Source organism: Natator depressus, chromosome 2, assembly GCF_965152275.1.
Source record: "Natator depressus isolate rNatDep1 chromosome 2, rNatDep2.hap1, whole genome shotgun sequence".
NCBI classification, from domain to species: domain Eukaryota; kingdom Metazoa; phylum Chordata; order Testudines; family Cheloniidae; genus Natator; species Natator depressus.
In genome coordinates this window covers 46,790,413-46,817,687 of record NC_134235.1, presented here as the reverse complement: position 1 = coordinate 46,817,687, position 27,275 = coordinate 46,790,413, and the positions used below count along the sequence as shown (strand labels likewise).

Here is a 27,275-nt window from a genome sequence, read left to right as displayed (position 1 = left end):
CACTTATGCTTGAAATTTGGAACAAAATCAGCTTTTTGCATTTTCTCATGCTCTGATGCAGAAAAATAACTAAACTTCTACATTTTCATAGAAAAGCATAATTGTGGACAGGCAAAATCATTTAAAATGGAACAGCCAAAGTTTCCACAAGCTATCATGAAATTAATGTTCACCACTGCTCTTGTCATTTGGGTAAACTGCAAATTCCATTTTAAGTTGCCAGTTTAGTGAATTGAAATATAGTCTACATATGTTTTTAGAGTGTAGTAGCTGTGTTGGTCCCAGGATATTAGAAACAAGGTGGGTGAGGTAATATCTTTTGTTGTACCAACTTCTGTGGGTGAAAGAGACACATTTTTGAACTTACACACAGCTCCTCTTTGGGTGACCTGAAGAAGAGCTCTGGGTAGCTTGTAATCTTGTCTCTTTCACCCACAGAATTTGGTCCAATAAAACTATTACCTCACCCAACTTGTCTCTCCTATATTTTATTAAAAAATGCTTATATAATGTATTAGTTCAGCTATGCTGTAATGTTATGTGGTACTGAACATATTAATGTTTTCCAACCAGGTTAAACAAATCCGACAGGTTCTTGTGGGTCAGCTCCATGAGCAACAGTCCTTTGGAGAAGTGAGCATTCTTCTTCAGACCCCTTTCACATGCAGAGTTGTAACAGCGACAGATGTTAAATTGGGCATAATTGATGCCAGTGCTATACTAGGTAAGTAGTAATGGGTCCTTTATTTTCTTGGCATTTTATTATCATCAATCAATGATTCAAACAATAATGGGTGAACCTCAAAAAGATTTGAATGTTTTTCAGTTCAGATATAAACATCCAAAATGTGCATGCCCATCCAAACCTTAAGTGAACCATTTAATTGAATTTCCCCCTCACTCCCTGCTTTGCCAAGATTTTTTGGTGACTGTCAACAGTCCATGCAAACTATGCAATATGCCTCCAGGCTTCTCACATTCAAAACATGCTCCAGGTTTCTTTCTTCTCCCCACAGATAACCCCCTTACTTTCTTTCATGGGGTTGGTCGGACTATATGACATCATATTCTTATCATATGACATCATAGGCGGTGATTCTTTATGGAAATACGATAAACTGTATAATAAAAATATGGCAATGGAAGAAAAGCCATCTGTTGATATTAAGAGAAGGGTATTTTAGTGCCCACAGAATTCTTTAAAAGTGTTTCCTTTACTATTGCACTGTTATCACTTGATATGATAGTTATTTTTTCTATACTAATTACGTCAGTTGATGCAGGACAAATGCACATTGGGCTGTTTTGTATAAAATCAACATTTCACACATGAAAGTGCTTGTTCCAAGCATATATTAAGCATATATTCGCCATCTGGCAGACTAAAACTCCAAAGAGGCGGTACAAGGATTTTAGCACTGCACAGATTTCAAATCTTAGTCCACATTAAGCTCACTTGAAACTATCCCCTGTAAAGACGTTGTCATGGTGTGCATAATTAGCTAAATATTCCCTAGGCTGCATTAAGTTTTTTGGACTATATTCTTTGTTTTACCACAACATGCTAAAGAATATGGTTTCTTTTAATTTCATGAACTGGGTTTTATGGGTGTTTTGGGGCATTTTAGCTGAACATCTGAAAACAAACCACAAAAGTTTAAAACAACTTTATTGCAATGATATGTTAACCATATGTGAATGTCTAATCAATAAGACTGATATTGAAGGGCATTTTTTCTCTTAAAATGTGCTGGGTTTTTGGTATTTAGGCAGTAGGTGTATTGTGACTGCTGCTTATTACAATAATCATAATCACCGCACTCTTATTTATGCTCCTATCTTGTGCTCCCCAGTTTGTTCATTGTATGTACTTATGTTTTGCCTTATACTTAGATTGTAAGCTCTTTGGGGCTGGGACTGTCTTGTCATCACATATGTATTCAGTGCCCAGCAAAATGGGGCCCTGATACTTGATTAAGGCATTATCACAATACAAATAATAAATAAGAACAATGGGTTTGAAACAGAGTTTTAAGTGGGTCTGCCTATAATATTATAGATCATTTGTGAGTCTGAGTACTGACTCAGTAGCTTCTTTAGAGAATCTGAGTGTCCTCACAAATCTGCTGTCCAGTGAGGAACCCCTTAGGCACAAACAGGAAATGAGCCTTGATTTCATATCTCAGTATGCTCTGTGGGAAAAGCAGGTGATCGAGGCAGTTACTTCACTATGATTCACTTTACTTAGAGTATGTCTACACAACAAGAGTGGTGCATGAACTACTCTAGCTGTGAGCTAGCTTGAATCTAGGTAGTGTGGGTAACAACGAAGCCAGTGCAGCATAGTCTAACAGAAAGATGAGCTGGGTACATACCCAGGGTCCATGCTGGTCTTGCACTATCTGTACTGAAGCCTACGCTATCCTTGTCTTCATTGCTGCTGTTACCTGCACTAGCTGGATTCAAGGTAGCTTGATGAGACTAACCCATGTAGCAGCTTTTGCTGTGTAGCCACGCACTTAGGATGAAACTCACGCCTGTGCAGAGGGCCAATCTAAGACCTATGCACCACTGAAGACTGACTTGAGTTCTCAGAACAGGTCAAATGTGTTTGGATGTGAGATGTCTGTACATTTTGACACACACACAAAAATACATGGAGTCACTCGACTCTGCCAATCCAAATATCACACCCATTTTGAACTAAAACCCAAATTAATGAGAGAAAAAGTAGTATTGACAGGTCCCTGAATCTGTTATGAGACCAGTAATTTGGAGAGTGCACTAAGGCCAATAGTCCATTCTCAGATTCTATGATCCAAAAAAGGCCTGAAACTCTTGTTTTCAACAAAAGGTAATATTTTACACTGGAGACGCTGTAACTGTTGCTACTCCCGAGATAATAATTTTACAAATGGGCCCAATTCTTCTTTCAATTATGCTGCTTTTACTACAGTGTAACTACACCATCTTCAACGGAGTCCATTCTAGTTTACTTCTGTTAAACTAGGAGAAGAATCAGGCCCATCGTGCTTAGTTTTTAAGTGTTAAGAACAAATCTTGCATTCGGACATTCATGATTTTACTAGGAGGTCTATGCGTGCATCTGAGAATATAACATGACCCTACAATTTTATTGGTTGTTTGGGTTCTCTGCTTTGCTTCTCTTCTGTGACCTTCCTACCAATTTTCCCCCTCTCTTCCTTTTTCTGGCCTGGCTTAGACATAGCAATATGTGTAAGGGACAATCTACAGGATGTTACAGATGACTGCGGTTTTAAACAGGTTGTTTTGCATCCTAATTTCAGAACTCTAAACAGATAGCCCAAAATCATTGTGTTCTTCACATTAATAATGTATGAACCTCAAGAGGCTTGGTTCACATAAACAGCTGCAGCAGTTGTTCTATAATCTCACTGGATCTCACAAGCTATGTATGATTTGAGTCAAGTGTTTGGTTCTTGGATGGGAGACTCAAGGAACCTTTAGTTGCTGCAAGTGTTGTTCCTAATTTGATAGGTGGCACTGTTCCCTTGGAATCTGTATTGAACCAGTGTGTCAACAAAAACCTGCGAATAACTGTGCAGCTGGAAGTGCCATCTCATTACATCAAATAAGATGTGTCACCAAACTCCTGACCACTTGTGATTAGTAGAGATCCCAAGATAATTTTTGTAAGATGATGGTTGTTAACCCAGCGGCCCTGCCAAATTCCAATGCAGGTAATTACATTCTGCCTGCTTAAATTCCCCTTGCAGATTCATTTGGAAACAGTTTTCTTTCTTCACTCCTTTTCCTAAATTACTGTTGTAAATCTCAGAGGTTGCTATATTTCAGTGATAGGTGAAGATAACCCTACAAATCCTTTATTTGTCCCATTGGCTGCCATGTGAGGGTACTAAATAAATGTATAAATTAATATGACAACTACCTTAGAATTCAAAGCAAAAAAAAAAAAAGAATTAGCAGAATTAATTAAATTAATTAAATTAATTAATTTAAAAAAGCAGAATTATTATCAATTATTATTCAATATGTTTATGATGAACCCATCAACATGAAATAGCAACATCTGGATGCTTTATCTGAATTTATCTGTATATCTTCAGTCAGGAAATTATGTGAAATCTTGCTAAAACAGTTTCTGGCAAGATTTCCAGTATTTCCTAGATTCAACAAGGACATACATACCCCAAGAATAGCCTTACCTGCAATATTTTGGTTTCATCCATTCTGGCCAAAGCCCAGCAAATACAAAAGTACATTGAACAAAAAATTAAAAATATTAATGAACATTTTCAAGGCTCAGTAAAGTTTCAGTTTGAAGTTTCTGCAAAGGTTTGGGTCGCTTCTAACTTTCTCTGAGCTAATTCATCCATCTGAGTTTTCTTTTCTTTCAATGGAAATCTCAGTCTCCCAGCAAGGGTGATTTTTCAGATACTTCCTAAACAATACTTACTCCTTCCCACACCCCATGCAAATTCATGGTTTGGTAAGTAGAAATGTTTGAGGATTTTAATAACAATATAATAAGAGATAAAAAGGAAAATGTTCTCCAACTTGTCATCACTGTAGCATCATCTAAATATCTATGGCCAGTTAGACTATCAAGTTTGAGAATTTAGGTATTGTAGATCCTTACAGAAGGTATGTCTAGCCGCAAGTGCAGTGTACTGCATTGTAGTTGTCAAGGTTCCTTCCCCACTCTGAACTCTAGGGTACAGATATGGAGCCCTGCATGAAAGCCCCCTAAGCTTATTCTTACCAGCTTAGGTTAAAAACTTCCCCAGGGTACAAACTTTGCCTTGTCCTTGAATCGTATGCTGCCACCACCAAGCCTCTTACACAAAGACCAGGGAAAGAGCCCACTTGGAGACGTCTTCCCCCAAAATATCCCCCCAAGCCCTATACCTCCTTTCCTGGGGAAGGCTTGATAAGAATCCTCACCAATTTGTACAGGTGAGCACAGACCCAAACCCTTGGATCTTAAGAACAATGAAAAAGCAATCAGGTTCTTAAAAGAAGAACTTTAATTAAAGAAAAAGTAAAAGAAAAACCTCTGTAAAATGAGGAAGGGAAATAGCTTACAGAGTAGTCAGATTCAAAACACAGAGAATCCCTCTAGGAAAAACCTTAAGTTACAAAAAGACACAGAAACAGGAATATACATTCCATTCAGCACAACTTATTTTATCAGCCATTTAAACAAAACAGAATCTAACGCATATCTAACTAGATTGCTTACTAACTCTTTACAGGAGTTCTGACCTGCATTCCTGCTCTGTTCCCGGCAAAAGCATTACACAGACAGAGAGGACCCTTTCCCCCACCCTCCAGCTTTGAAAATATCTTGTCTCCTCGTTGGTCATTTTGGTCAGGTGCCAGCGAGGTTATCTTAGCTTCTTAACCCTTTACAGGTGAAACGGTTTTTCCTCTTGCCAGGAGAGATTTAAAGGTGTTTACCCTTCCCTTTATATTTATGACAGCAGTGTACCCTTTGTCAGCTGACTTGGGCTCATGGGGCTTGGGCTGTGGGGCTAAAATTTGCAGTGTAGATGTTTGGGCTTGGGTAGGAGCCTGGGCTCTGGTACCCTTCCCCTTTGCAGGGTCCCATAGCTTGAGCTTCAGCCCAATCCCAAATATCTATACTGAAATTTTATTGCCCCTCACCCTGAAGCCTTGCAATCCCAAGTCAGCTGACCCAAGCCAGCCGCGGATGTTTCCTATCAGTGTAGACATACTCTTAGGCATCTAAAGTTGTATTAAAAGTGCCTACCTTTCAGCAGTCATGTTTGAAAATGTTGATCTCTCTGTCTGCCTGCTTTTTATATATATTTTCTCTGATTATCTAATATCTCCTGTTTATATCCATCACTTTCAATCATCAGGACCGGCTATTTATCAAACAATGTGTGGGCAAACTCTTGTTTGTTAATTGTTCATAGTTGTATGCTCTCATTTAATTATTCATTTAAAATTGACTCATGTTCTATTGCTAACCTGGTGAATATTCAGATGTGTAAATAGCTGATATTGGAAAGCAAGAAACTGTGTAAGGATGAACATACATGACCATAACCCCCTGTCATTCTACATTATGGGAATACAAATCTATATTTAAACTTGTCATCACTTTTTAATTTCAGACATCATAGTTTCATGGCATGTCCCTTTAATATAATGTGAGCATACGGCTACACTAGTGGAAACAGTGCTGAATTTAAAGAATTGGAAAGCTATCATAACTGGAGTGGTGTCTGAAATACACAGGCAATATGCAGACTGAAGGAAATCGTGTAGCTAAGATGGTGACAATTGCAAGGGCAGTCAAAGTAAGACACTTTCATTGTGGCCTATAAAACAGAAGACTCCTTTGGATCCTCTGCAGATCCCTGAAGGGGCACATAACCCCCAAAAGTGTTAGAGATGAGGTAGAGCCATGGCCCAGTCCCCTCCTGTCGAGCATGTTGGGTGTTCTTGGAAGAGCAGGATGTACTAGCATACATGCACCATGCTGTGCACCAGAGAGCAGGCAGGATTGTGGTTCTCTAAAACTTAGTCTCTCTCAAACTCTTCCTGAGGCAGTATGACAGTCCCAACTCAGGACTGTGTCTAAATGGCATATTTTGTTTTGCAGGTTTATGGAACTAGCTCAAAAGCTGAATGATTGTTAGCTCTATGGTTGACCAGGGTATCAGAGCTGGTCCTCCTGACAACTAGTGAGTCCCAGACAAGTGAAAATCCTAAATCCTATGAGTTCCTCTTATCAGGGAATACTAAATCCCAGATAAACCCTAATTCTGTTTTGTTCTACGTTGCCACAATGGGTGTATCCATCCTTGCAGTAGGGCCTGATTCTTTTCCCATTTAAATTGATGGGATTTTTGGCATTGACTTCACTCAGAAGTGGGCTCAGGTCCCTAAAAGGTACCTTGAAAGTTGCATGAATAGAAGCAGTTGATAATCTCCTTTTGTGATGGTTACAGGTTCCTGCAAGCCAGTCAGCTCAAACACAATCTGGTCTTGGATCAAATCTCACATAGATATAGACATGGCCAGACTTGCAGCTTGCTCTATCAGAGGATCATTAGCTTCTGCAGCAAGCTAGCAAGGAATAGGATGTTGCTTTGGTCTTTTCTTCAGCGTGCTGACCTGGACACAGAAGGTAAAGTCCTGGCCCCACTGACTTCAGTGGAAGTTTTGCCATTGGCTTCAGTGGGGGCAATATTTCACTCAGAATCCCCAGCAGACACTATTGAAGAGCCTGACATCAGTAGGTTCCTGGTACCGGAATGGTTGAATTCTCATTTATAAAAAATAACAAGCCTTTAATCCGTGATTTAGAGAAGCAGTTTACCTTGAATTAAATAACAGCCCCATCCGCTTGGTGTCATGTAAAGAGCTAAACAGTATATGTTAAAAATGAGTGTTTATTTGTCTAACATAAAAAGAATGATTTTTTCTTAAATCAAAGGTAACCAATTTTTTCTAGTTCTCATGTGTAATTTACAGAGGATTGAATGACAACTGTACAATCAATTTAATTTGTCTAATTATTACCAAAGGTCCCAGTGAAGTAATAAACAGGAAGCCTTTCCTTATGCTAATTTACGTGCTCCAGAAACTTCCAAGTTATGTGGTTTTATTTTAGTATATAGTTATTGCAGCTTAGAGAGAATAAAAAGACCTGATGTAAAGTAATAAAGGTCTGGGATAAGAAATATTTATTAAAATGGAATACTGATGCATTATTTTTATATATAGGGCTCACCTTCCCCCAATTGTGGTAAATTATGTCAGATTAATGGCTTGGTATTTTCTATAATAAAAAGAATTACCCACTCTTCAAATAAAAATAATCTGTATTTATTCTGCAGAGCATAATGACCCATTATTTTTACTTATGGGGATACTTTTGCAAGTTGGGGAGAACCATGTGTAGTAATAAGGGACTATTATTTCCTTCATAAAAAAACTGAATTACCAATTCTGAAATCAAAGATAATCTGTTTTTCTCCAGCATGTAATAAAAGAACTTTAACTCAGCATGGGCAAAAATATCTTTTCAACAGAGAAACTGCCAGATTTTGCTTGACTGGATCCATGTGATGACATTAAACAGGTTATGCTTGTGTTATTATACGGAATTGAATTCATGTATTATCACTTTAGAGAACACTGATATTAGCTCTGACTATTTATAAAGTGTCAAAATGTTGCTTAGAACTCTGCAGTGCTAGGTGATAAGTGCCCTTAATTTTATAAGATTGTTGCAGTTCCCATGAGAGAAATGTTTTCTGTGTTCCAAGATTGGGTAAAGAAAAACTGATTTTAACTGAAAAGTACAATCAATATACAATATATTGAGGTTGCAGTTTAATTGTCTAAAAATATACCCAACACAATTCCAAATGTTTGATTTTTTTTCTTTACTATTTTCCTGTTTATCTTGCTCGCTGGCTTAATTGAAGAATTAACTATTTTGAGTTTACAGTTAGGCTACTGTTGAAATAATGAAAAGGAAAAAGTCTGGAACAGCAAAAGCTTTATATTAGGTTAAATATTTAACATTGCAACACGTTATATGAAGATCATTCTATGTACGTAAAGCCTGAACAGTCAGGTTCTATGCAGGTGTAACGTGTAGGGTTTGGTGAGGAAAAATGTGGACAGCTAGATCAATGAGAAGGACTAGCTCTCCAATAACAGCTATTCCAGTGTATGGGCCACAACCCCTCCACACCATGTATGTGGGGTGTTGGTGCCAAAGGCACAACATGAATTCAGATCTCATGGCTTCTTCCATGGCCATAACCTTTCATGGCCTTCTATGCCAGCATGTGCAGGGCTACTGCTGAGCCCCTTTCCATGATACATAGAGGGAATCCAGGTACCCAATGTGCTCTGCCCATATTCCCACTTGGCCACCTCTTTGTTTAAATCATCCGGATGGCTTTGCAATGGCATGCTGCTCTACAAGTGAATTTCACCCTTAGATACTATGGTGATGCATGCTAAAGAGAGCCCTTAAAAAAACAGGCCCAGCTAAAATATCCACTGAAATTAGTGGGAGTTCTTCCACCGAAATCAATGGTTGCTATGGCAGTCCCATTGAAATAAAATAAGCAGATCTTTCACTGTTATACTGACTGTGACGGGATGTACCAAACCCTCTGAGACCCTCTGGAGGCACCTGCAGTCTCACCACACCCTGTGCCCCAAAAAGGCAGTAGAGTGGGGTCCTCCAAGCAGCCTAGAGAGTCTGTAGGGGAGTCAGCCAATCAGGGCCCAGTAGGCTAGTATAAAAAGAGGTGTAGGCCCAGAGCAAGTTCAGTTTCTTGCTGGAGCTGGAAGAGTGTGGATGGTGTGCCTTGCTAGCTGACAGAGCAGTGCTGGCAGAGACAAGAGGGAGTAAGAAGGAGCTCCCTTCTAGCTGCTGGGATTCAACCAGGACAAGGCCCTGAGGTAAGGGTGAAGAATGTGCTGGGACCATGGGGAAATGGCCCAGGGAATCATAGCAGGATCCCTGGGCTGGAACAAGGAGTAGTGAGTGGGCCTGGGTCCCCCTGTTGGCTGCTGGGGAAATGACTGGGAATTTGATACATCCTAGAAGGGGAACTGAATTATTTTAATGGCCCAGCAGGAGAGCTGGGGCCAGAAAGACCTAGAGAGGGTGAGGACATTGTTTCCAGGGCACCCTGGAGTATGGCTCAATACCAGGGATGAGACCATTTAAAGATGATCAGGCTAATTAATGACCTGAGTCCAAGGAGGGCTACAGAGAGAGAGAGAGGCTAGGCACATGCACCCCATCAAGGGGAGCTACCGAGAAGCGTGTCACCCCTCTACACTGACCTTGGGTTGCTGAGATTAAAAACAGACTAATGATATTGGCTAAAATGTTGTTTGTTGTTTGGTGCTTTGTTCTGTAGCCATGTATGTAAATCTGTGTGTAAATATATATATATATATATATATATATATATATATATATAATTAGAGGCATTGAGATAGAGAAATGTGCCTTTTGTACATTTCACATCCTTTGAATGTCCTCTTACAATGACACAATTAATAGGAAAGATTATACTGTATATTTCCACAGATGAGAACTGTTTCATTCTCAGGAGCTCTTCAGGAACACAGAATATGATTTAACATTGCTGTCTTATCCAATGACAAATTGAGGAGTTTTGCTTGTTGTAATAGAAATTTTATGTGGCCTTAGGCAGTTGCTGGAATATGAAGAAACGTTACATTATTCCTAAGGAATCTGAATAACCCTTCACAGCTGCAAATCCCAGAGTTCCCTTACAGTTTCTATAGGCAGACAGCTAGGAGACCATATATTTCTGAAATGAGCACTTTCCAATTGCGTTGAGTGGGTCTGTCTAACTTCATTTGTGGTAAAAAGACAGAATTAGCCATATTTATTTTTTTAATCTAATTTAACATGTAAATAATGCCCTTAGAATATATTTTGAAATCCAGCAATTCAATGTAAAATAGAGAATTTACATTTTCATACAATGAAGGCTTGTGGTTTTCCACTAATTTTGATGTCAGTACAAGGAAATCAAATTTGGTATGATTTCTTTTAATAACCTATGCTGTTTAATGCTCGTGGTTCTGTTTTCTGAGTTTGCAGATTTTTTACCCATTATTTTTCTAATAAGTGAGTGAAATTTACCAGATTATAATTACCTGAATGTTCCTCCTTCAGCTCCTTTCCCACACCTGAAGAAGAGCTCTATGTAAGCTCAAAAGCTTGTTTCTCTCACCAACAAAAGCGCGTTCAATAAAAGAGAGTACCTCACCCACCTTGCTTTCTTCAGCACCATATTTGCTACTCTAATCCTTTGGTTTTGCATGCTTCCATTAGCAGTTTTGGACTTACTACCCCAGTGACTTGTATCTAGTATATTCATTTATACTTGTACAAAGTGGTTGCACCAGGCTACCATTCTTCTTTGGTAGTGTTTTAGATCCATTTTGCACTCCATTTGCACAAGTGTAAATGACTGCACAAAGAGCAAAGCAAAAAAGAATCACGCCTCTTTGGTTTTTTTCCCTGTATTTAGTGTGATTTGAAATTATACTTAATGAATGAATGGTAACTGTCACAATTTTTCCTTTGGTCTATCTGTTATTTTTTTTTAAAGATGTCTTTCACTGGTAATGGCAAGATTTCAAAAGCAGAACCCAGCAGTTCCCGAATCTGGCCATTTCATTTACAGGTTACTAAATTGGAGCTGTGCTCTTCTGAAAAACCAGCCATAGGTCTCAGAGGCTTTGTCTATACTTAACTGATTGTTGAAATGGTGCTTTATCAGAAATCGGTTCAGCTGAACTGATGTGGGGTTAACTGAACAGGTGCTGACTTTAGGTTGTCCTTGTCTACACTTACAGATAAAGTAATTGGTTCAGCTAAACTGATTGCCAAAATGATTGCTGACCTGGTACTAAAACTGTAGACAAATCCATGGACAAGACATTCCTTCCTCCTCTCAATCGAACTCCTCAGTTTTCCATAATCTTTCAAAAATAACTTAATGAAACACTGAACATTATTTGGCTAATTCACTTAAAGTCCTCAATCTATATTCTCATTGCTGATTTCTTTTATAGTCACTTCTCCCTTGTGCTAAGTAGTCTCTTGTCTATTTCTAGGAATTGTTAGATAGCCAAGATCTTCATTACTTTGAAGGAAATCATTCCATTCTGCACAAAAAAGCAGATGATGAAATAGGAAAAAAAACTCCATGGATTTCAACTGGTGGCATATCCAACACATGGTGCCTCAGTGGGTGGATTTAGCAGCCACATGGAAGGGAATGGCTTTGCCAGCATGCCCACCAAAATCCACGGAAATCCTCATTTAGTCCTGCATATCTTAAAGCATCTGTACAAGATGCCTGATCCAAAGCCACTGAAGTCAATGGGAGTCTTTCCATTGACTTCAGTGAGCTTTGGTCATGGCCCAGAGTGCATACTCTTCCACTGTCCTGGATTTCCTCTTCATGTCTGTCCAGATACCCACTGCAGGTTGTTGTGTTCTGTGTTTCACTTTCACCTCCAGCATGATCAATTCTCTCTTTTTTTAACATTCTATTTTTGACATCTTGCCATCAAGACTGCCTCTAAACCTGGACAAATTTTGTGTAGTCACATTTTGTGCTGCAGTCTCTCTCCTTTCCCCCTCTATCTACAATTGTGACTTTACTTACCCATTTAACCACAAATGCATGTTTTGTCATACATTATGGCAATATAGACTGGGAGTTAGAGGAGACTGGAAATCCAGAAACATGGGTTCTTCTTTTGACTGTGCTGCTGACCTGCTATGTCACCTTGGACAAACCATTTAACTTCTTTGTGCCTTACTTTCTTTCATTTATAAAACAAGTATAATAACAAACCACTTAAATTTGTAGCAAGTAATCCAAACAGACTGCAAAAGTGTGAAATGAGAATCTCTCATGTAAAGGGTTCAGAACAAACACTAGTGCGGACATCTCAACTCTTCTTGGAGACATTACATAAAATATTAATTCATTTAGAAAAGCTTAACCAGTGTGCTGAATTCTAGGTGCATTGTGATCTAGTGATAGTTAGGCTTCTATACTGCACCTATCATGTAACTGTAGCATGGTGACTTGGGCAGTCGGCAGGCCTACAACAGCTTTGGGCCTCCAACTTCAGTCTTTGTCAGTTTAATCTCTGGGTGAGATTTTAGCTGGATTGGTCATCTTAATGGTAACTCCCAGCTCTACCCTCCTTAGGGACCAGGGATCATAGCTCTGGGGTGTGTCATGAGATCCAGGCCCTGCCTCTCCACCAGGACCCCTCCCAGGACCCTGAAAGTGAAACAGCATGCCCCTGCCCTGTGTCTGGCTGGATCGTTTGCCCACCTTTCCCTGGGTCACTTCCTACAACCCTTGCATCTCAGTTTGGGGCATGGTCAACATGGACTTAGTATTCACTTCAAACCCCCACTACCTAGGGCCTATGCCTGTGGCCTTCTTGAGCCTTTGCCAACTGTTCTTCCTCCCTCTTTTTTGGGGGTGGGGGTGGACAGTGCCTCTAGGAGCAGAGGAAAGAGCACAGCAAGGTCCCCTCAGTAGAAACTTCCTCTCCTGTTACAGCTCTGCAATACTTCCCCAGGAACTGGCCTCTCTTCCCGTCCCCCTGTGCTCCTTGCCTGGGGCTGCCAAGGGTCCCTTTATTCTGGTCTTCTCTCCAGAAGCAGGCTTGACAGAGGCCTCCCTGGCCCATTACTGCTCCAGCGCTTCCCTTGTGTCTGCCTTAGTATGAGGCTTATAAACCTCATCACAGTAATCTAAACACCTTATAGCAGGAGCACATGCCTAGGAGTCAGGACTCCTGGATTTTATCTCCAGCAATGCTACTGACTCACCATGTGTTCTTGGGCAGGTCATTTAACATCTGTAATTCAGTTTACAAGTAAACAGAATCTTTTCTAACTTCCAGCCTTGAAAACCTAAGTTCCTAGGATCAGAGAATTTAGCTGAGTCCTTTCCTTCTCACATATCACTACCACTAAAGTTCTGCAGTAGGATTCCATTACAGTTGTAAACTAGAGCTTGTCAGAAACTTTTGATTTTTTTTTGTTTTGCTGGAAAATGCCAGTTTGTCAAAACTAAAACTTTGTTGAAAATGACCTTTTCCTGAAAAAATGTCCTGTTTTTTGAGGAAAAAATTGAGAAGTTTCAAAATTGTCAAAATCCTATTTCAACACTTTCAAAACAAAAGGTGGTTTTTCAGGTCAAAATGACTTCATTTAATAATGTAAATGAATGTATAGTAAAAAAGTGAAAAGGTCAAAAACATTTTGAAAAATGATCAAAACAATGTTTTGGTTGACCTGATGTGAATTTTTTTTCCAGGTTTTTGATTGATGAAAATTTGAGTGATTTTTTTTGTCCCAATTCCAAGACCGAACAAATTCTGAAATCTTGAAAATTGTCATGTGATAGGCAAACCATTTCCTACTTAACTCTTTTTAAACCCACTGCTTCAAGTTATGCCCTAAGACACTGAAGGCAATGGGATTACATAGATATAATTGATGAGAACTTGGTAAGAAATGCTGATGGTACTAAATAAAGAATAGAATCTAGTTTGCTTTCTCATAGCTGTATTGGCTTTGGAGGTCTAACAGGAGTATAAAGAAGTAAAAACTTTGTATCTACACTCAAGTCCATAAATATATCTCTGAATACACTGAAGGAACAGCCATTTTTACAGTCAACCAAATATCAGGTCATCCAATTTAATTTTTTAAGATCAGGTTTCTCACTTTGTACTTGTCTTCCATGTTATCCATTCTGTGCAGCTGCAGCAATTTAATATAGAATGATGTCATGTTCAGCTAAAGTATTTTCTAGATCAGTGAGTCAAATCTACACATTCTGGGTTTTATTTCAGAAAAATCCATTTTATTAGTGATCCTAATGATTCCAGAAATGAACTGAGTATTTCATGAAGCAGACCTATACTTCTAGTGATCTCTAATTTAATGTCTTGAGATATTGCATGAGTCAAAGGACACTTCTTGGCCTTCAGAATATATCTGTGTCTTAAATGCTGTCATGCATTAAATTATCACCATATTTCAGCATTGTAAACAATTCCTCTAAAACCAAGAGCTGTCCACAAGCAAAACACGATAAATAAAAGAAACTACAGCAAAACATTCAGTAATATGAAGCTGAAAAACAATTCCATGACTTATCTACAGCTTGTCCCTGTGTACCCCTGTAGTCCGTTAATTTACATACAGCTCCTGGCAGCTTATCCTGGCTAAAGGGTCTTTTAGATGTTGTTCTTGCCCAAGGGCTTCATGACATTTGGCTATTGATCAGTCAAATACATTGTGCAGACATCACAGAAAAAACATATTCAAAAGACTTTTTAGTGGTGCCAGAAAATACACTGTTTCTTAATGTGAATTTTCCTTTCCCCACTGCTATTTGGTAATACCTACTTTGTGCTGTACAGCAGAGGCCACAAAATTGGTACTTGCAAGTCTTTCAACAAGGAAAAAGGATGAGTGGCAGGAGAGAATCTTACTCTGGAAAAATGGTGTATTTAATACAGAGCTCTCTGATATGAAGGTCCTAGTGATGTGTGTGCTTCATTTACAATCTATTTATAGGGAGGAATACATAGCCCCACCAGTACATCAAGGCAGATTCTTCCAAGAAGTATCCTCATCATGAGATTATCTTTTCTTCTTCCTTGAATTTGCACATCGTATTTTTAAAGTGTGGCAGATTGCTTGGCTGATAGCATCTTTGACAGGATGCAGCTGGTGATGCTAGTATTAGTGTATTGAAAAGTGCAGCCAGCCCTCCCTGATCCAGTAATTTTTTCTCTGCTATTTTCTATCCTCTGGCACTAGCAATGATTGAAGCAATTGACTGACTGAGCCAGTGTTTCAGGACATAAAATAACAGGGGAAAAAATCATAAAAGTGGGTGATGGCTAGCGATTACAGAAAACAGCCATATGGGTTAGCAGTGACTAGCTTTGATTATCCCATAGCATAATTTATGCAAATATAGAATCCTAGACAAATGCCCTGATGCACTGAGAATTTTCCAGTTAACTGAATACACTAGTAGGCTGCTGCTTTAGTCACATACAAATTACAGGCCTGATCCAGCAAGGGCCTGAACCTCTCCCAAATGCACTAAGCTATACTGAGCATTCTCAGGTTCTAATGAAGCTGGTGGAAGCTAAGGGTGCTCGATGCCCTGCAGGGTCAGGTTTGAAAAGAGAGATTCTAAAAGTAGGGGTATATCTTTTAAAGGCTGTCAGAGCTGATCAGGTTATTGATACATAAAAATATCCGTGCATTATTGGCATGTTTAAAAATATCAAAACTCAAGCTCTCAAACTATATTCCTACGGCTCAAGCTTGCAAGATGATGAGGAATACTCTGATCATACTAAGCCTTTAAAGAATGAAAGATTCTGCCTCCTGGCAAAAAGGCTTAGCTGTATTCAGGAATTGTTAGAACACAAACAGCAAAGCCCAAAACAGGGAATACATTGTGATTTAATGGGGCACTGTCATAATTTGAGGTACTGGGTGCACTAAAAAAGTTCATTCCATTTTCAATGATTTCTATATCTAAAATGGGGATAACTGTAGAATTGGGTAATAGCTTTAGAACTGGAATGAACTTTTTATGCAAAACCAGTGTATATTTATATAAAATATCAAAACCCACGTATGCTTGCACAGTCCAGTGATTCATGTTTTCATCTAAAAACAAATGTTTCAATAAAGAATTGTTTGCAAGAGGTAAAGGAACAGATCATCCCTATTATTAATCCTATTAATTATTAATAAAGCTCTGAGATGTTACTATAGCTAATGGTGAGGAAGAAACCATTGGTCCTGTTCCTATAGGCTTGAATGGGAGTAGGACTGGGCACACAGGGCTAGCTTCACAGGGGGGACTTAGGCATCTAAAGGGGCAACTAGCTGCTTAAGTCCAACATTTAGGTGTCACTGGCATTCACAAAACCTCTGCTCAGCTGTCATTTAACTCTGTAGGCACCTAAAGTCCCTAAGGGTTTAAGTTTCTGCTGGTAAAGTCTCTTATGCACATGTACAAGTCCACTGAATCCCGCCAGGGCTTAGCAGACTAGATGATCCCCTATTTCTAACCTGTGAGGCCAGATCCCACAGGTGTGCTCAGAATGTCTAACCCCTCCACAAAACACAGCTGAGGAGGAGATGCTGTCCTCTTTATACTCTCCAACCTAGTGGTTGGAGCTCTCCTCTGGAACTGGAGAGATCCAGGTTCAAATCCCAACTCCTGATTTGGAGAAGGAACTTGAACCCAAGTCTCCCACCTGCCAAGTGAGTGCCCTATAAAGATTCTGGGGTGGGTCTCTCACTCTCCTATTGAAGCTGTTCCTCTTTGTATAAACAATGAAATAATCATTGGACCAGAGATAGTGAGAAGGCCCCTATAGCACACTTGTTAAGGCACTCACTTGGAAGGGGGGAGACTTGAGCACAAGTCCTGCCTCCAGATCAGGCAGACTCTGGATTTGAACCTGCATCAACCACATTCCAAGGGAGCGTGCTAACCACTGGACTATTGGATATGAGGTGCAGGGAAGGGGTAGTTTCACAAGAAAGGGCTGACCTAGCTTAGGTATACAATTCCAGGAGAAGATTCAGTTCCCTCCAACAAACAAGTGTCTGAGAGTGACCAGGAGTTTGGAATGTTCTAATAAGTCCCTGGTGATGGATTAATTTTCTAAAGAGCAGGTAATGAGCCCAGAAGTATATGATGAATTCCTGTATCGCTGCATGTACACACCAAATATGTAGTAGTGATTACCTTGTGACTGACTAAAGAGCCATCTGAATAATAAAATCATCATGCTAATCGACAATAGTGAAACCACCATATAAAATTAGAGAATTAGTATATGGGAGCATACAGAAACATGCATGGAAATGTATATGGGAATACTGTACATTACCCATTATGATTTTTGAAAATATTATGTCCACACTGCAAAAAAGCATGTTAACTTGGGTACAAATAGCAGTGAAGACACAGCACCTCTGCTTTTAACTCAGGTTAGAAGCTGGAATTAAGTCTATAAGGGAGCCTGCATTGGTATTTGAGCTGCTAATCTGAGTTAACAGCAGCAGAGCTGCCTTGTCTTCACTGTTTTACCCTGAGTTAACGAACACTGAGTGGTTAACTGCACCCAACCACCTAGGTTGTTAATTAAGGAAACCTGGGCCTTGTGAAATCTTGAGGAGAGGGACCTCTCAGTGGAGCTGGTTACAAAGCTTACCAGGAAAAGGGTCTAAAAAAGTGCTCCCCAAGGAAGCAGATTCCAAAAGAATAAGAGGCAAAGCTGTAGGAAAGCCCAATCCTAGAGAAAGGACCTTACCAGAAAACGACAAGAGGTCTAGGTTGTTGGGGGAACTACACAAACTCCAGAGAAGAGCTGCAGCAGTTTGACCTCTGCAGGGGCCTTGATTCCAGAGGAAGAACCCTTCCCAGGGTGGTGTCAGGAAGCCTGACTCCACAAATGGGTTGAGAGGGCCTTAGAGGGGCTCTTCCAGGTGAAGAGCCTAGACCGAGAAGATGGATAGACTCAGATGGAGAGAGACTAATATTAACTTGCCCCCCAGCTAGGACACTGGGGGTGAAGAATTGCTTGCACATCTGTTTGGCTTTTGATTAAATACACTATACCCTGGAAGGAGCACTGATTGTTATACACAAACCTCATTAAACTTATAGCCTACCCATAAAGGGGAACTGAGGCAGGACACACCCGCCACTCCACATTGGCCTACCAGAGGGCATGCACACGGCGATGCTAGGATTGACACCAGGGGTTCATTTTGAGTGAGAACCCCTAACAGGGAAAAAGGTGAAGCCCTTTGACCCCTTCCTTCTTGGTCTAGCCATGCTATTGAAGGCCCTTCCTCTGAGAAGTGGTGATGTTCATGGTGTGTATCTTGGCTGGTAATGAACTCATAGCGGGTCCCTGGGTTGTCAACATAATTAAATTGAGAAATAAGCCTGACATTCTTTATCATAAACTGAGTAACCTCTGTCATTTCCACACTTTGGCTTCATCCTAACAATTCAAACTGGACAGTGCATTCCTGTCTTCATAATGACATTTGCTAGCAAAGGCAGAAATCATTGTCCAACAATCTATGTAGCTTTGCAAGCGGTAACCTGTACTTATGCAAGGAAGTGTGAGTGGAAAATACTGTAGATAAACCATTTGTAAATCTATTCACCTGGAGCAACTAATCGCTCTGTCAGTACAGTGGAAAGCCAGAAACAGTCTCCTTTACTACATAGATCTAACCTATATATTTCCTACTCTCAGCTCTTTCTCTGCTGCATTATTTGAAAAATGAGTTTTGAATATTTTTGCTTTTATTACTTTCTGTGATTTTGGCAGCTTTTTCATTGAGTCCAATCCTACCAACACAAATAGGAGTAAAATTACTTGCACGACTAGGCATGCATCTGACGAAGTGGGTATTCGCCCACGAAAGCTTATGTTCCAATATGTCTGTTAGTCTATAAGGTGCCACAGGACTCTTTGCTGCTTTTACAGATCCAGACTAACACGGCTACCCCTCTGATACTTTACACGAGTAGTTTTTATCTACTGCAGTGAGACTATTCATACAAGTAAACTTACTCACACATGTATGTGTTTGCAAGACTGGGCCCTAGATAAGCTGACTAAACATTTATTAAAGCTGTTCTGCTCTTCACTAGAATACACCAACTGTTTGTTATATTCACCCAGGAATGTTAATAAGATTTAGAATGAAAATGTCATGGGGAGGGGACCTTGGGCCAGATTCCACTGTCACACTGCTGTAAATCTGTAGTAAATCCATTGTAAGTGAGCAGAATTTCTCATTATCTGTCTCTCTCCTTGTGTATGGACATAATCAAAAGTATTTTGGGGAATTAGACATAACAGCAGGATTCTGTACAACTATTCAAAAGAAACAAATTCTTTTTTCCAATTTTTTTCCAAACGTTAGGAAACACATTTAGGGCTAGTTTGTGCTCTGGACTACTACATGTCCTCTATATAAAGGGGACCAAGAACCTTCCCTCACATCATGTCCCTTTGCAAACATTGGGTTTGGGTGTGCCAGTGCTGCACCCACCTAACTAATGCTTCCGCAGATGGGTGGGGAGAGTCAAGGGGTGGGTTCAGCTGAGCAGTAATGGGGGAGGGTAATACTTTTCTGCTATTACAGGCCAAGGACAAATTACTGCCTCTCCCTGGAGCAAGGAAGGAGCAGAAAGGGACTTGTGACTGAGCTACTGTTCCTTTCCTGGGGTGCTCGTGAGGCATGGCAGTAATGTGTTGCCCTTACAATGGGCTGGGCCCTAAAGGCACAAATTATCCACTACTCTACATAAAACATATTCCACTGTGTACAATGTTGATTTTTTAAAAAAAAAACCAATGTATTCATAGATATTAAGGTCAGAAGGGACCATTATGATCATCTAGTCCGACCTCCTGCACAACGCAGGCCACAGAATCACACCCACCCACTCCTGCAAAAAAACCTCTCGCCTATGTCTGAGCTATTGAAAGTCCTCAAATCGTGGTTTAGAGACTTCAAGGAGCATAGAATCTGTGACCCGTGCCCCATGCTACACAGGAAGGCAAAAAACCTCCAGGGCCTCTTCCAATCTGCCCTGGAGGAAAATTCCTTCCCGACCACAGAATATGGTGATCAGCTAAACCCTGAGCATATGGGCAAGATTCACCAGCCAGATACCCAGGAAAGAATTCTCGGTAGTAACTCAGATCCCACCCCATCTAACATCCCATCACAGGCCATAGGGCCTATTTACCATGAATAGTTAAAGATCAATTAATTGCCAAAATCATGTTGTCCCATCTCCTCCATAAACTTATCGAGTTTAATCTTAAAGCCAGATAGGTCTTTTGCCCCCACTGCTTCCCTTGGAAGGCTATTCCAAAACTTCACTCCTCTGATGGTTAGAAACCTTCGTCTAATTTCAAGTCTAAACTTCCCAATGACCAGTTTGTATCCATTTGTTCTTGTGTCCACATTGGTACTGAGCTTAAATAATTCTTCTCCCTCTCCAGTATTTATCCCTCTGATATATTTATAGAGAGCAATCATATCTCCCCTCAACCTTCTTTTAGTTAGGCTAAACAAGCCAAGCTCCTTCAGTCTTCTTTCATAAGACAGGTTTTCCATTTCTCGGATCATCCTAGTAGCCCTTCTCTGTACCTGTTCCAGTTTGAATTCATCCTTCTTAAACATGGGAGACCAGAACTGCACACGGTATTCCCGGTGAGGTCTCACCAGTGCCTTGTATAACAGTACTAAAATCTCCTTATCTCTACTGGAAATACCTCTCCTGATGCATCCCAAGACCGCATTAGCTTTTTTCATGGCCATATCACGTTGGCAGCTCATAATCATCCTATGATTAACAAATACTCCAAGGTCCTTCTCCTCCTCCGTTATTTCTAATTGATGCATCCCCAGCTTATAACTAAAATTCTTGTTGTTAATCCCTAAATGCATAACCTTACACTTCTCACTATTAAATTTCATTCTATTACTATTACTCCAGTTTACAAGGTCATCCAAATCTTCCTGTATGATATCCCGGTCTCTCTCTAAATTGGCAATACCTCCCAGCTTTGTATCATCTGCAAGCTTTATTAGCACACTCCCACTCTTTGTGCAGAGGTCAGTAATAAAAAGATTGGTCCCAAAACTGATCCCTGAGGAACTCCACTGGTAACCTCCCTCCAGCTTGACAGGTCACCTTTCAGTAGGACCCGCTGTAGTCTCCCTGTTAAACATTTCCTTATCCACCTTTCAATTTTCATATTGATCCCCATCTTTTTCCAATTTAACTAATTCCCCATGTGGCACCGTATCAGACGCCTTACTGAAATCTAGGTAAATTAGATCCACTGTGTTTCCTTTATCTAAAAAATCTGTTACTTTCTCAAAGGAGATCAGGTTGGTTTGGCACGATCTACCTTTTGTAAAACCATGTTGTATTTTGTCCCATTTACCATTAACCTCAATGTCCTTAACTACTTTCTCCTTCAAAATTTTGTCCAAGACCTTGCATACTACAAATGTCAAACTAACAGGCCTGTAGTTACCCAGATCGCTTTTTTCCCTTTTTTTAAAATAGGAACTGTCAGCAATTCTCCAATCATATGGTACAACCCCTGAATTTACAGATTCATTAAAAATTCTTGCTAATGGGCTTGCAATTTCATGTGCCAATTCCTTTAATATTCTTGGATGAAGATTATCTGGGCCCCCCGATTTAGTCCCATTAAGCTGTTTGAGTTTCGCTTCTACCTCAGATATGGTAATATATACCTCCATATCCTCATTCTCATTTGTCACGCTACCATTATCCCTAAGATCCTCATTAGCCTTATTAAAGACTGAAGCAAAGTATTTGTTTAGATATTGGGCCATGCCTAGATCATCCTTGACCTCCACTCCATCCTCAGTGTTTAGCAGTCTCACTTCTTCTTTCTTTGTTTTCTTCTTATTTATGTCTATAGAACCTTTTACTATTGGTTTTAATTCCCTTTGCAAGGTCCAACTCTACTTGACTTTTAGCCTGTCTCTCTTTATCCCTACATGTTCTGACCTCAATAAGGTAGCTTTCCTTGCTGATCCCTCCCATCTTCCACTCCCTGTATGCTTTCTGCTTTTTCTTAATCACCTCTCTGAGATGCTTGCTCATCCAGCTTGGTCTACAACTCCTGCCTATGAATTTTTTTCCCCTTTCTTGGGATGCAGGCTTCCAATAGAATCATAGAACATCAGAGTTGGAAGGGACCTCAGGAGGTCATCTAGTCCAACCCCCTGCTCAAAGCAGGACCAATCCCCAATCAAATCATCCCAGCCAAGGCTTTGTCAAGCCTGACCTTAAAAACTTCTAAGGAAGGAGATTCTACCACCTCCCTAGGTAACGCATTCCAGTGTTTCACCACCCTCCTAGTGAAAAAGTTTTCCTAATATCCAACCTAAACCTCCCCCACTGCAACTTGAGACCATTACTCCTTGTCCTGTCCTCTTCTACCACTGAGAATAGTCTAGAACCATCCTCTCTGGAACCACCTCTCAGGTAGTTGAAAGCAGCTATCAAATCCCCCCTCATTCTCCTCTTCTGCAGACTAAACAATCCCAGTTCCCTCAGCCTCTCCTCATAAGTCATGTGTTCCAGACCCCTAATCATTTTTGTTGCCCTTCGCTGGACTCTCTCCAATTTATCCACATCCTTCTTGTAGTGTGGGGCCCAAAACTGGACACAGTACTCCAGATGAGGCCTCACCAATGTCGAATAGAGGGGAACGATCATGTCCCTCGATCTGCTCGCTATGCCCCTACTTATACATCCCAAAATGCCATTGGCCTTCTTGGCAACAAGGGCACACTGCTGACTCATATCCAGCTTCTCGTCCACTGTAACCCCTAGGTCCTCTTCCGCAGAACTGCTGCCTAGCCATTCAGTCCCTAGTCTGTAGCTGTGCATTGGGTTCTTCCGTCCTAAGTGCAGGACCCTGCACTTATCCTTATTGAACCGCATCAGGTTTCTTTTGGCCCAATCCTCCAATTTGTCTAGGTCCCTCTGTATCCTATCTCTGCCCTCCAGCGTATCTACCACTCCTCCCAGTTTAGTATCATCCGCAAATTTGCTGAGAGTGAAATCCACACCATCCTCCAGATCATTTATGAAGATATTGAACAAAACCGGCCCCAGGACCGACCCCTGGGGCACTCCACTTGACACCGGCTGCCAACTAGACATGGAGCCATTGATCACCACCCGCTGAGCCCGACAATCTAGCCAACTTTCTACCCACCTTATAGTACATTCATCCAGCCCATACTTCTTTAACTTGCTGACAAGAATACTGTGGGAGACCATGTCAAAAGCTTTGCTAAAGTCAAGAAACAATACATCCACTGCTTTCCCTTCATCCACAGAATCAGTAATCTCATCATAGAAGGCGATTAGATTAGTCAGGCATGACCTTCCCTTGGTGAATCCATGCTGACTGTTCCTGACCACTTTCCTCTCGTGTAAGTGCTTCAGGATTGATTCGTTGAGGACCTGCTCCATGATCTTTCCGGGGACTGAGGTGAGGCTGACTGGCCTGTAGTTCCCAGGATCCTCCTTCTTCCCTTTTTTAAAGATTGGCACTACATTAGCCTTTTTCCAGTCATCTGCAAATCAAAGCTTCTGCAGCTTTGATTTAAAGTAATCCCAGGCCGCCTCTGCCTTTAGATCCATAAAATCTTCAGTCCAATCCACTTAATTTTTGAAAGTCAGCCCTTTTGAAATAAACCCTACTTGCAGATTTATTTTTGTTAATCCTTCTGTTCAGTTTGAACTGAATTAGCTCATGATCACTTGAACCAAGATTGTCCCCTACAACCATTTCTTCTATGAGGTCCTCACTACTCACCAAAACCAAATCTAAAATGGCATCCCCTCTAGTCAGTTCAGCAACTACTTGATGAAAGAATCCATCAGCTATTGCATCTAGGAAAATCTGAGCCCATTATTATTAGTAGCACTCATCCTCCAGTCTATATCTGGGAAGTTAGTCTCCCATAATCACGCAATTTCCACTAGTATTTATTTCATTAAAAACGTTAAAGAGGGCTCTATCCATATCCAAATTAGGTCCCAGTGGTCTATAGCACACCCCAAGCACTATCACAGGGGAGGCTTTAGTAGCTTTCTTCCCCAATGTAATTTTTGCCCAGACGGACTCTGTCTTATCAATTTCATCGCTTCTTATTTCTTTAGTCTACCTCATAATTGATATACAATGCTACTCCACCACCTTTACCTTTATTTCTGTCTTTCCTAAACAGCACGTACCCTTCAATACCCGTAGTCCAGTCATGATGACTATTCCACCATGTTTCTGTTATCCCTATACTATCTGGTTTCACTTCCTGCACCAGTAGCTCTAGTTCCTCGCATTGGTGTACAAACATCTTAATTTTTGCTGTTTGGCCTCGCTCGCATTCTGTACCCGATTTTAGGCATGGTCATTCTACAGCCAGTATAACATATTAGACTGGTATCCACTCTGCCCTTCCTCCTTATATCCATTCTCCTACCCATGGCTGTGTTCTTTTTCTTTTTTTCTTCCCTCTCAATGTTAAAATCCGGCCTGGAGATTACCTGGACATCTGCCCCAAATTCCCAGTTTAAAGCTCTCTTAATCAGTTGTGCCAGCCTCCATCCTGGAAGTCTATTTCCTTCCCTACTCAGATGAAGTCCATCCCGAGAGAAATGTCCTCTGTCCATGAATGCCTCACAGTGGCCATACATCCCAAAGCCCTCCTTATAGCACCACTGCCTAAGCCATCTGTTGATAGTCATAATCTTGTGACACCTTTGTTGCCCTTCTCTAGGAACAGGCAGAATCCCACTAAAGATCACCTGAGCCTCTTAAGTGTCTTCCCCAGCCTAGCATAGTCTCCCTTAATACTTTCCAGCGAGAATCTAGCCGTATTATTTGTTCCCACATGAAGGTTAATTAGGGGATTCTTTCCTGCACCCTTTAGGATCCTTTTCAACCTCAGGTCTACATCCCGTATCTTAGCACTTGGAAGACAGCACACCCTTCTATTCTCTGGATCAGCTCTGCTTACAAGCCTGTCTATCCTTCTCAGTAAGGAGTCCCCAATCACGTAGACCTGCCTTTTCCTGGTGACGGTGCTACTCTCCAGTCTAACCCCTGTTCCCTCTGGCTGCAAGTTCTTTCCATTCCTATTCTCCCTTGTAATCCTGTTCAACCCATCCTTTATCCTCGTGGGGCTCATATTTGGTGTAGTCTCCATTGACTCTTCCCCTTTTCCTATAGGACTAACCGCTCTTCTCTTCCTTGCCCTTCTACCTTCAGTGACTACCTGCTGAGCCCCTTCTTCATTTTCCAACTCTACAACCCTATTCTTGAGGTCTTTCTCCTTCACTAGCCCATCTTTTCCTCGGCCTGGTTCTTTTAGTCACATGCTTCCACTGACGACTTTCCTCACCCAGCAGTCTCTCCTCAGTCCTTCCATCTGCAAGTCTGAGCTTTTCCCTTCAGATACCTCATGTCTTTGCTCCATAATCTGCTCGAACCCCTTTCTAAACTCAACCAGACTTTCCACCTGCATCTCCAAACCTCGGATCTTTTCCTCCATCAGCTCTATCAGACGGCATTTCATGCAGACAAAACTCTTACCAGGTACACCCTCCAGGATCATGTACATGCCGCAGCTTCCACATCCAGTCATCCTCCATTGTGTCTTCCACGACATGGGTCACTCCCGCTGCTGCCTCTGTTTCTGTCATAGCCTTCCCACCTAAATCCTGTTTTGGGAAACACAAACCACACCACAACACCACCACCCACAGCAAAAACAAACCCCAAACAAGCACCACAAGACAAACTCCCACTCAAACTCCCCTGTTTACAGCGCTGTTTGCTGGCTCCTGTGCCACTACAGCTGTCTGTGCTGCTGTCGCTGACTGCAAATGAAAAATCCTTATAGATGTGGTGGGTGAGGTAATCTTTCATTGGACCAACTTCTGTTGGTGAAAGAGAAGCTTTCAAGCTACACAGAGCTCATCTCCTGGGAAAAGTACTAAGTGTCACAGCTAAATACGAGGTGGAGTAGGTTCTTTAGCATAAGAATATACTTGTTCCATCTTGTACTTAGCTGAGACAGTCTGAGTAGGAGTTGTGGTTAGTAGTATTGAAATTGGCTCTCTCTCTCCCATAAGTGTTTCTTTACCTCCTTCTGCCGGCCCTATTCCAGACACATGAGCCTTTGCTCATGGCTCCAGATATTCTAGTCTGGATAAAAGCCCTAACATTCTTAAAGAGAACCCTAAGAATGCATGGGCCGTGGCATTGATTTGCAAAGAGTAAGGGCAGAGACTGTCTCATGTACAATGTTAGATTTATCTGCCACTTGAACGAGTGGTATTTTATTCTTTACCTAGAGATCAAAATGTAAAGGTGAAAAGACTCTCTGACTTAGGCCTACCAGATTGTGTTGGTAGCATTTAAAAATTGGTGGGCAGTTAAGAAAATCTGGGATATGAGAGATCTTCTGTTTGAGGATACAGGATAGATAAGGTTAAAAGGGACCAGTCTGGGAATGATTTTCTGAAGTGCTCCCCTCTGCCAGGTTAAATCTTAAAAGAAAGGATGAGGACTCTTCCAAAAATTTAGTTGGTCTTTATCCTGTGTTTCAAGTGTAGTAACCTTGGTCCTGGCACTAGCACCTACTGCAGCTGTCCTGGGGGGAGAGACAGCCAATGAGAGGAAGACTGAGCTGGGGAGAGAGCTTGGAATTCACCCAAAGAGGGCAGTTGGAAAGTGGTTGGAGGAGGAGTAAAGACTGTGCTGGGGTGAAAAGGGGATTGACCAGAGGAAGCTATGTTAGAGAAACTGGACTGTGAAGGTCATGTGTAAGGAGCCTGATAGGGAGGGACAGAGAGCACATGACCAGTGAGGTTGACCATTGGGACACTGAAGAGGGAATATTCTTTGGACACCTGGAGAATGGGGCTGTTTGCAGGTGGACCTGCTGGAAAGAGGTTCCGTCATTGCAGTGTCAAAGCAAAGGAGCATCGCAAGCCAGAGAGAGCTGAAGTTGGGACAGTAGGGGTGAG

General features: G+C 41.0%; 1 protein-coding gene across 1 annotated transcript in view; it reads left to right on the top strand.

Annotated features, from left to right (window-relative positions):
• CNBD1 (cyclic nucleotide binding domain containing 1) overlaps window positions 1-27,275 on the top strand; it is a 278,638-nt gene that overhangs the window by 211,215 nt on the left and 40,148 nt on the right. The window contains exon 10 of the mRNA XM_074942900.1: window positions 574-724. Within this exon, the coding sequence (XP_074799001.1) occupies window positions 574-724 (151 nt within the window). The remainder of the gene's footprint in view (window positions 1-573; window positions 725-27,275) is intronic.